At 40.3% G+C, this 11,267-nt stretch overlaps 1 protein-coding gene across 1 annotated transcript in view; it reads right to left on the bottom strand.

Annotated features, from left to right (window-relative positions):
- Nucleotides 1–539: 539 nt before the first annotated feature.
- Nucleotides 540–11,267, bottom strand: part of LOC140737932 (BEN domain-containing protein 4) — a 72,128-nt gene continuing 61,400 nt past the window's right edge. Inside the window, exon 5 of the mRNA XM_073064751.1 lies at nt 540–5,081. Within this exon, the coding sequence (XP_072920852.1) occupies nt 4,864–5,081 (218 nt within the window). The 3' untranslated portion in view covers nt 540–4,863. The remainder of the gene's footprint in view (nt 5,082–11,267) is intronic.

Raw genomic sequence — 11,267 nt, 5'->3', positions numbered from 1 at the left:
ATTTATTTTGCTGCTAAGTTGCTCCTGGTGAGGTACCATGTACATTAGTGTTCTGATGAAAAAGCCTCAGCCTGAAGCATTATTGGTTAGTGCTGCATGACTTGAATATTTTCAACATTTGCAACCTTGGTAAACAAATAGGGATGCTAAAGTTGTGGTAGATGTTACTCAGTAATGAGCATGAGCGCCAAAGTTCCTGGTTTTCTTTTACAAGGCGAATGCTTTCTAAGCAGCCAGGTGTTCTTTAAAACTACTGCTCTGCTCAAATTACCTTTCATCCCAACATCAAATGTTATGTTTAGTAAATTAATGTAATATGTGTCATTGCATGGAGTGAAGCCATGTATGGTTGGGTTTGACGATTTGTTTTCTGTAGGTAGAAACTGAATTGTACTAGTGATCTGGTCAATATTGCCATTTGCCTGGGTCATCTGTACAAAGTCATACAAATTAACTCAAATTAAATAAAAAAATAAATGAGAGTGACATCCAAAGAAGTAAAAAAAAGCAGCTTTACTCATTTTAATCTTTATTTGATAAAGCAATCATGAAATTACTCTCATTGCCTTATGAAGTTAGTTATTAAGGCAGATGTCGTACAAGTGTAGAGGACAGATTAAATCGCTACATACAAAATCACAAGTGTATACAATTTCTTCCCCTCCTTGCTGCTCAATTTAGAAAAAAAAAAGACAACTACGAAACTGGAAGATCCTAAAACATCAAATATAATACAGAGATCAAAGACAAAGCAGTAATGTACATCATTTATTGTGTGGCTGGTCTCAACAATTGACAATGTAAAAGCTACATTGAGACTACACACATTACCAAAGACAGATGGTCAACATGTAACAAAAAGGTCTGTTCCAAGTCAGTGCACATTTAATTAAGACAGTGAAGTACACTTGTGAGAATGCTAACATTACTAATCTTCCATAGTCAACAAGATTTTACATTTACTTTTCACTGCACTGACCAGTCACACTAATGGTGCAAAAACAGGGAAAAGTGCTCAACCTTATAAAAGAATCCCATAGATGATATTTCTCGTTTAACCAAAGGTTGGAAAGCAAATGTGTCTCATTCTGGGGCAGAAGGTGGTATTGGGTTGATAATCATACAATGCTTTCTGAAAATATGTGCACGGTCCTATTCATCATCAAGGACATCCTAAAGAGGTAGAGCCTAAAGAAGATCCTCACCATTCAGGTAATGCCTTTTTCTCATTACTGCCATCAGGAAGAAGGTACAGGAGCATGAAGACCCACCCTCAATGATTCAGGAACAGCTTCTCTCACTCTGCCATCTGATTTCTGATTGGCCTATAAACACTAACTCCTTAGTCCTTTCTTTTGCACAATTTATTTTGTCATTTATTATAATTTTATGTCTTTGCACTGCTCTGCTGCAGCAAAACAACAAATATCTCTTATCTATAAGAGATAATTCTGATTCTGAATTATCATTGTACTGTATGCCAGTATTGGTACCAAACAAATTATCAGAACCTAGGAATGGACTAAAGTAATCAAATGTTCAAAATCAAAGCATTTTTAATTAACAATTTAAACATTGTTTTCTTTATTGCATTTCTCAGAGAAAATTCTGATTCCATGTTCCCAAAAGGAAAACCCACTCAAAGACTGCATAAATCAGAGCTTCCACAGACTGACTTTTTCTTTCCTGTATAATTGGTTTATATACACAGTATATTGTTCTGAACTAGGTTTAGTTTCTGCTCTTCCTGAGTCAGTTCACCTACTGGAATCCCATTGAGGTGTTCCTCTTTGGAGTTTTCTGGAACGGGGAACTGGGTAGGTTCCCACTCATTTACAATAGAGATACTAACATAGTGTGTAACATGAATATAAGTCTTGTCTGCAAGACTTGTAACATTACCTGTTACATGTTTAAGTTTGGCCTAGAAAATCAACCAGGGACGAGAAGCCAGATGTCAGCAATGAAAGAAGGGAAAGGCAATCAAACAAAATTACATTCAATTGATTAGTTTTTGTTGTCCATTCTTAATCAATAGCTGAAACTTGGCTCATAACTTAATGTGCTGCTAGGTACATTTGTTTTCCTCAGTGGACTAATTATAGAAGCACTGTAAGTAATTTGGATTATTGTTATTTGCATTGCAGTGGCAGTTAGGTTTTAGTTATAACAACAGACTTCACAATAGACTTTAATAACCTTATATTCTGCCTTCAGTAGCCTGCACCCTTGGTCAGTGTTTCTATTACGTTTAATGGACAATGCTGTAAGTGCAAAGAATTCAGTCCTTATCACTGGCACACGGAACACAAAGTCTTCACAGAACTGACTCCAATACAAGCAAAGCAGTTAAGAAATATTAGATGTTTTCAAAGAATGAATGCTATTGTGTAGATTACTGCTGCTCACTAAAAGATCATCCACAATGGATGTCAGGTGGAAAAAGAAACTGCATTCCTAAACTTCCTGCTGAATTTAACATACCCCCAACTTACTCCTGTACCCCCCCCCCCACTATAATATAGGATTACGGGGAAAGTGCAGGGGATAGGGGACAGCCAGCATGGAGTTAATGGACACAATTACCTCCCACTCTGATATGTAGCAGTCCGTTTACACACAGCAAGATCCCACAAAAAGCAATGAAGTAATGAGCAAATTAAAAATCTGACTTTGCGATGATGAATGAACAATGAATATTGACCAGTATGCTGAAAGAACATCTTGGAGTCATAAAGACACACAGCTCAGAAACAGGTTCTTTGATCCACAGTGTCTAATGTCAAACATCAACCACCCATCTGCAATGATCCTACATTATTCCCATTTTATTTTCTCACATCCTCCGTAACTCCCAAGATTCTACTATTCACCTCCACTCTAGGGGCAATTTACAGTGGTCAATTAAACTATTACTTAGTCACAGGGAGTTCTGGGTTGAACGGGTTTCTGGTGCTGCGAGCAGCAATTCTACGAGCAGTGACATTGTACCTTATTTTTCTGCAGAGTAGTTCTGCAAAGTCTCAAAATGAAAACAGACCTTCGGTTTATTGTTCCATCTGGAAGACGGCATAGCTGTCATTGCACAATTCATCACTATTTCAGTGAATTATCAGCTTGGGTTGGCACTCAAGTCTCAAAGTCTCTGGAGTTGTATTGGAACCTACAATCCTTTAACTGAGAGGCAGGGATACTACCAACTGAGCTGTTGTTGATACTTCATCATGCAAATCAAATGCCATGACATTCACGGTGGATTTGAAATGTACTGGAGACTTTACACTACCCTCCAATATTTTGATAAAGGTTAGAGGATAGCATGAGTTATGTTCAATCTACTATGTTTTCAATCTACTGTCTGGTGAGTGATTGGATCTGACAAGTGATTTTTCATTCTAATGTACAAATGAACAAGCTGCACTTTGGAAATAATTTTTCAGATTTATCAGCAGATACCACCTTCATATGTTATCATAATGTTAAAACAAAGCTTCAATGGTGTTTTCTCTTTAACCAAACTAATGTATTTATTACCCAGAAAATATTTTATTGATTGCTCCTTACAGGGTTACAATTTAATACTGTATTAGAAAATAACAAAGGTAAAAAAAACCCTCAGTGTTTAAAAGTATAAAAATATAAAGGTCCTCTGACTGTAATGTGGGATGCTATTAAAGAGACAGCTGGTCATGTTTCCTTTCATTTTACACTATATATTTTTCCACAGGCAGAATGATGCACCCTCTTGGTTCCCAAGTCACTGTTTTAAGCTTTCTTCAAATGTGCAAAACTTTTAATAGTTGAAGTTTATTAGTAGCAACAGGGTGATATAGTAATCATAATCAGTGGGTCAACTAACTATGAACATGAAATGGGGTCAAATGCTTTCATAACAGTCAGTTTGAAAGTGGATAAGAAACATCTCCTATGGGATGGAATGATTAATATATACCTTTTAAAGTTAATTTCCTTAACAAAATTATTTTAATACAAGTAATACAATGCTACAACATTTATTGTTAATGCACTTGTACACACAGATAGAAGGTATTCAAACAAAGTGCAATATAACCTAAACCAGTGTCTGAGATAATTGGCAGATAGGCATTTCTGAAGGGAATGCTACTTACCTGCCTCAGCTTCTTCTGTCATTCTTAGAGTTAACATTATACTTCTCCTTGATTTCCTTAACAAGGTGGCTACATTTCTGAACAGCTGCATAATAAAGCTGATAACTAAAACTGTGGTGGTCAATTGAGTTTACAGAATGGTAGACTGGGCAAAAATTTTACATTCAGTAAATGATATTACTACACAGCTAAGATGTCTTTGACTACAAGCCTAACTTCTAATTTGATATCTCTGAAATGTTGCAAGTTAGGACAAGCTCCAGATTTTAAAGGCTATACTTTCCTATTAATTCATGAGTTGACTAGAGCTTATATGCCCAGGATTTGATTTTGATGTATTTCAACCACAGTTAATTTAGAATTTTTCTAGCTTCAGACCACTCAAACACATGTAGAAAATAAACTATTTTGATGTTTTACTTCTAAAGGATGCTTTCTAGGCTGAATAATATTTTGTTAATTTGGTCAGATAAGTAACATTCCTCAGTCCCAAGCCTGGGATAGCACTTCAGGTGGTCCCGACAATGGATTTACCAAATTAATCACAGTCAAAGCAGGTTAACCTTTGAGGTCACTTTTGGTATCTCTTCTGTAGGAAATCTTATTTTAATTAAATGTTCTAGTTTTAAATTGATTTGCATCATATCAAGTTGGTGTCAACACCAATACAACGATGGAGTATTACACATTCATTTTCTACATCAGCCTGGCAGTTACATCAAACTGTGTGGGCTCAGTCTCCAGCACCCTCATGGCACCCCTTGTTGTATACTTCATCCTGTGACATCTGATGGTCATAGCCTTCATGATAGGGGCCACTGGCACCAAGGAAAGTTCCCACAGCGCGTCCCTGCCGAGCATGCCCAACAGCATCACTGAAGACTTTGTTAATTTGTTCTTCTGATGGCATCCACCAATCCGGGTTGGAGGTGCAATGCATCCGAATGAATTCTGCAAGCAACATATAGCAATTGAAGAAACTGAAATAAGATGCAGACCTCCTGAATTAGTGCAAACGTCAAGAATTAGTAAGTTGCAGTTTATAGCTTTTGTATATTAATCATCAGGATTAATAGACCACTCCACCTACCCTCTTCACCCACTTATCAAAAACTCTGCAGTTAGCACCATTTCAATATTAAGGTTCCTGGGCATTATTATTTCACAGGACTTCATGTGGGAGAACTGTATCTCCTTCATTAACAAAAAGGCTCAGAAGAGGATGTTCGGTACTTCTTGTGACAATTGCCACCTTCCACAGAACATAATGAAGCAATTCTAAACTGACAGCATTCTCTGTTTTTATCATTATATGGTAGGAGGATGCCAAACAAGACCAGAAAGTCTGGTCTAGCACAGCATCCTCCCGCCATGTAAAAAAACTACAGTGAACTGTCAGGTCAGCTGAAAAGTACACTGGCTACCATCTACCATCACTGCAGGATTTGTATGTGTCCAGCACAAAGAGGCAAACTACCGTTTCCAAAACCCTCCTTCTGGAAACAATATAGGACTATTAAAACAAAAACTTAATGCCATTTTAAAAGTTTCTTACACCAGACTGTTAATCTGATCCACTATTCTCCTTAGCTACACCCCCTTTTATCTATTACCTTAGCCTCTGTACTGCACTGTAAATAATTTAAACCACTTTTTATATACAGCCGTTTACATTGTAAATACATGATGGTATTTATGCATGTTTATTCTAAATCCATACTTTACCCTCTAAGTTTTTTTAATATACGTAATTCTTTATTCTTATAATTGTGGAATGTTGTTGCTTTGTTGCATGTTGCACCAACATGCCACAGCAAATTCCTTAAACATTTAAATATATCTGGTGAATAAAGTTTGTCCTTGAGGGCAGTCATTCCCAACTCTAAAATGAGGGCACTTCATGAGTGCCCTATCAGCAAAGCAGCAGGGACATGGCGACACAACTGTGAATGGGTTCCTCTCCAAGTCATACAGCTTCTCGGCTGGCAAATATATTGCTGCTCCTTTGTACACTCAGTGGCCACTTTATTAGGTACCTCCTCTACCCAATGAATACGCCTTTGTGATCTTTTGCACAGCCACCTCATGCTTTCACGCATTGCATTGCTGCCACATGATTGGCTGATTAGATATTTTCATCAATGTACAGGTGTACCCAATAAAGTGGCCACTGAGTGCATATGCAGGGTTTAAATGATTGAATTCTTATGAGTAACAAGACCACAATGCGTCATGAGCATGACAGGAAATAAAAGCTACTTTGCCAGCAAAACCCTATCTTACGTAAAAATTAATGCTGAGAACACTAACAGGTTGGGCAGCATCTGTGGAAGGAGAAAGGGAGTTAACATTCCACGTCAAAGACACTCTGAGAACATCCATGAATTTTTGTTCTGTCCTGAAAATTTTATTATAAAGAGAGCCGAGAGGATAGTGAAATATGGATTCAGCTGGAAGGCAAGTGGTTCGGAGAGGGAGGGTACTGCAAAGATCAAAATGCATGTTGAGAAGGTCATATCTGGAGTTTCAATAGAGAAAATGATGTTGCTGCATCCTGGTGTTAGAGCGACTTGTATCCAATTCAGTTCTGTGATCTCTGAGCTGGACGATAATGTCTATGGGAGATTGGGAGATTGCCAGATTCTGCCACAGAAGGGCCAAATGTATAAAATGTCTGCGTAATTTGTAAGGTCAGCACATCCTTTCTAAGATAAGGTGCTCAAAACTGCTCACAATACAAGTCAGGCCTCACCAGTGCTTTATAAAGCGTCAACATTCCTTGCTTTCATATCCTCATCGGTAGGTCGCATCTAGAATGTCCAGTTGGCAGATGATTTCCCTCCATGCCACTCTGACATACTGGGAATTCATGTACATGGCAAGTTACAGCAATGGTTTGCCATTGCCTTCTGCTGGGGTGAGTTTTTTGAGTCTTTTGCAAGGGAGCCGGCTGGATTCGAACCCAGGACCTCTTGCCCCGAAGTCCAGCGCGGATGTTACTACGCCACCAGCCATAAATTCTAGTCCTCTTAAAATGAATGCTAACATCACATTTGCCTCCCTCAGCACTGACTCAACCTGCAAATTAACCCTTTAGGAAATCCTGCACAAGGACTCTCAAGTCTGTTTGCACCTTAGATTTTTGAAATTTCTTGTCATTTAGAAAATAGTCTACCATTTTATTTCTTCTACCAACGTGCAAGACCGTACACTTCCTGACACCGTATTTCAACTGCCACTTCTTTGCCCATTCCCCAATCTGTTGAACTCCTGTCTCCTCTCTATTTCCTCAAAACTACCTGCCCCTCCACCTACCTTCCTATTCTCTGCAGACTTCACCACAAAACTATCTATTCCATCATCCAAGTCATTAACAGATAGTGTAAAAAGAAGCAGACCCATCACAGACCCCTGTTGAACACCACTAGTCATCAGCAGCCAACCAGAAAAGGCTCCCATTATTCCCACTCCTAGCCTCCTGCCAATCAGCTAATACTTTATTCATACTAGTATCTTTCCTGTAATACCATAGTTTCTTAACTTGTCCAGTAGCCTCATGTGTGGCACCTTGTCAAAGTCCATCTGAAAATCCAAGTACACAACATCAACTGATTCTCCTTTTCTATCCTGATTGTTATTTAAAAAAAACCTAGAACATAGAAAAACTACAGCACAATACAGGCCTTTCGGCCCACAATGCTATGCCAAACATGTACTTACTTTAAAAACTACCTAGGGTTACCCGTAGCCCACTATTTTTCTAGGCTTCACGTACTTATCCAGGAGTCTCTCAAAAGACCCTATCGTATCTGCCACTATCACCAGCAGCCCATTCCACGCACTCACCACCTTCTGCATAAAAAACCTACCTTGACATCTCCTTGTACCTACTTCCAAGCACCTTGAAACTGTGTCCTCTTGTGGCAACCATTTCAGCCCTGGGAAAAAGCCTCTGACTATCCACACAATCAATGCCTCTCATCATCTTATACACCTCTATCAGGTCGCCTCTCATCATCTTATACACCTCTATCAGGTCACCTCTCATCCTCTGTTGCTCCAAGGAGAAAAGGCCAAGTCCACTCAACCTATCCTCATAAGGAATGTTTGACAATCCAGGCAACATCCTTGTAAATCTCCTCTGCATGCTGTCTATGCCTTCCACATCCTTCCTGTAGTGAGGCGACCAGCACTGAGCACAGTACTCCAAGTGGGGTCTGACCAGGGTCCTATATAGCTGTAATACTACCACTCAGCTCTTAAACTCAATCCTATGGCTGATGAAGGCCATTGCACTGTATGTCTTCTTAACCACACAGTCAACCTGCGCAGCAGCTTTGCGTGTCCTATGGACTCCGACCCCAAGATTCCTCTGATCCTCCACACTGCCAAGAGTCTTACCATTAATACTATACTCTGCCATCATATTTGACCTACCAAAATGAACCACCTCACACTTACCTAGGTAGAACTCCATCTGCCACTTCTCAGCCCAGTTTTGCATCCTATCGATGTCCCGCTATAACCTCTGACAGCCCTCCACACTATCCACAACACCCCCAACCTTTGTGTCATCAGCAAATTTACTAACCCATTCCTCCCTTATCCAGGTCATTTGTAAAAATCATGAAGAGAAGGGATCCCAGAACAGATCACTAAGGCACACCACTAATCATCCATATAGAATATGACCTGTCTACAACCACTCTTTGCCTTCTGTGGGCAAGCCATTTCTGGATCCACAAAGCAAGGTCCCCTTGGATCCCATGCCTCCTTACTTTCTCAATAAGCCTTGCATGGGGTGCTTTATCAAATTCCTTACTGAAATCCACATACACTACATCTACTGTTCTATTTTCATCAACATGTTTAGTCACATCCTCAAAAAATTCAGTCAGGCTCCTGAGGCACAAACTGCCATGCTGACTATTCCTAATCATATTATGCCTTTCCAGATGTTCATAAATCCTGCCTCTCAGGATCTTTTCCATCAACTTCCCAACCACTGAAGTAAGACTCACTGGTCTATGATTTCCTGGGCTATCTCCACTCCCTTTCTTGAATAAAGGAACAACATCCGCAACCCTCCAATCCTCTGGAACCTCTCCCGCCCCCATTGATGATACAAAGACATCACCAGAGGCTCAACAATCTCTTCCCTCACCTCCCACTGTAGTCTGGGGTACATCCTGTCCGGTCCTGGAGACTTATCCAACTTGATGCTTTCCAAAAGCTCCAGCACATCCTCTTTCTTAATATCTATGTGCTCAAGCTTTTCAATCTGCTGTAAGTCATCCCTACAATTGACAAGATCCATTTCTGTAGTGAATACTGAAACAAGGTATTCATTAAATACCTCTGCTATCTCCTCCGGTTCCATACACACTTTTCCATTGTCACACTAGATTGGCCCTATTTTCTCACATCTTATCCTCTTGCACTTCACATACTTGTAGAATGCCTTGCGGTTTTCCTTAATCCTGCTTGCCAAGGCAAGCACGGCCCCTTCTGGCTCTCCTAATCTCATTCTTAAACTCCTTCCTGCTAGCCTTATGATCTTCTAGATCTCTATCATTATCTAGTTTTTTTGAACCTTTCGTAAGCTTTTCTTTTCTTCTTGACTAGATTTACAACAGCCTTTGTACACCATGGTTCCTGTACCTTACCATCCTTCCCTGTCTCATTGGAACGTACCTATGAAGAACACCATGCAAATATCCCCTGAACATTTGCCACATTCCTGCCATACATTTCCTGAGAACATCTGATCCCAATTTATGCTTCCAAGTTCCTGCCTAATAGCCTCATATTTCCCCTTACTCCAATTAAACATTTTCCTAACTTGTCTGCCCCTATCACTCTCCAATGCTATGGTAAAGGAGATAGAATTGTGATCACTATCTCCAAAATGCTCTCCCACTGAGAGACCTGACTCCTGACCAGGTTCATTTCCCAATACCAGATCGAGTACAGCCTCTCCTCTTGTAGGCTTATCTACATTTTGTGTCAGGAAACCTTCCTGAACATACCTAACAAACTCCACCCACCTAAACCCCTTGGTTTAGTGAGATGCAAATCAATGTTTGGGAAATTAAAATCTCCATGATAATCCTGTTATTATTAAACCTTTCCAGAATCTGTCTCCCTATCTGTTCCTCGATGTCCCTGTTACTATTGGGTAGTCTGGGAGTTATTGACCCCTTCCTGTTCCTAACTTCCACCCACAGAGACACCGTAGACAATCCCTCCATGACTTCCTCCTTTTCTGCAGCCGTGACACTATCTCTGATCAGCAGTGCCACGCCCCCCTCTTTTGCCTCCCTCCCTGTCCTTTCTGAAACATCTAAAGCCTGGCACTTGAAGTAACCATTCCTGCCCTTGAGCCATCCCTGTAATGGCCACAACATCATAGCTCCAGGTACTGATCCACGTTCAACCACTTTGTTCATGATGTTTTTTGCATTAAAATAGACACATCTCAAACCATTGGTTTGAGCGCGTTCCTTCTATATAACCTGCCTAACTTCCCTCTCGCACTGTCTGCAAGCTTTCTCTATTTGTGAGCCAACGGCCCCTTCCTCCATCTCTTCAATTCGGTTCCCACCCCCCAGCAATTCTAGTTTAAACTGTCCCCAATAACCTTAGCAAACTTCCCTGGCAGGATATTGGTCCCCCTCGGATTCAAGTGCAACCCAACCCTTTTGTACAGGTCACACCTGTCCCAAAAGAGGTCCCAAGGATCCAGAAATCTGAATCCCTGCCCCGTGCTCCAATTCCTCAGCTACGCATTTATCCTCCACCTCATTCTATTCCTATACTCACTGTCAGGTAATACAGTCAGTAATCACGAGATAAGTACCTTTGAGGTCCTACTTCTCAACTTCCTTCCTATCTCCCTGTAGTCTGTTTTCAGGACCTCCTCCCTTTTCCTACCTATGTCATTGGTACCAATATTTACCACGTCTTCTGGCTGTTCACCTTCCTACTTCAGAATATCACGGATGCGATCAGAAACATCCCGGATCCTGGCACCCAGGAGGCAAACTACCATCAACGTTTCTTTCCTGTGTCCACAGAATCGTCTGTCTGACCCTCTAACTACAGAGTCCCCTATTACTGCTGCCTTCTTCCTTTCCC

This window comes from Hemitrygon akajei, chromosome 13 (genome assembly GCF_048418815.1).
Source record: "Hemitrygon akajei chromosome 13, sHemAka1.3, whole genome shotgun sequence".
Lineage (NCBI taxonomy): Eukaryota > Metazoa > Chordata > Chondrichthyes > Myliobatiformes > Dasyatidae > Hemitrygon > Hemitrygon akajei.
This window is presented reverse-complemented; position numbering and strand designations above follow the sequence as displayed.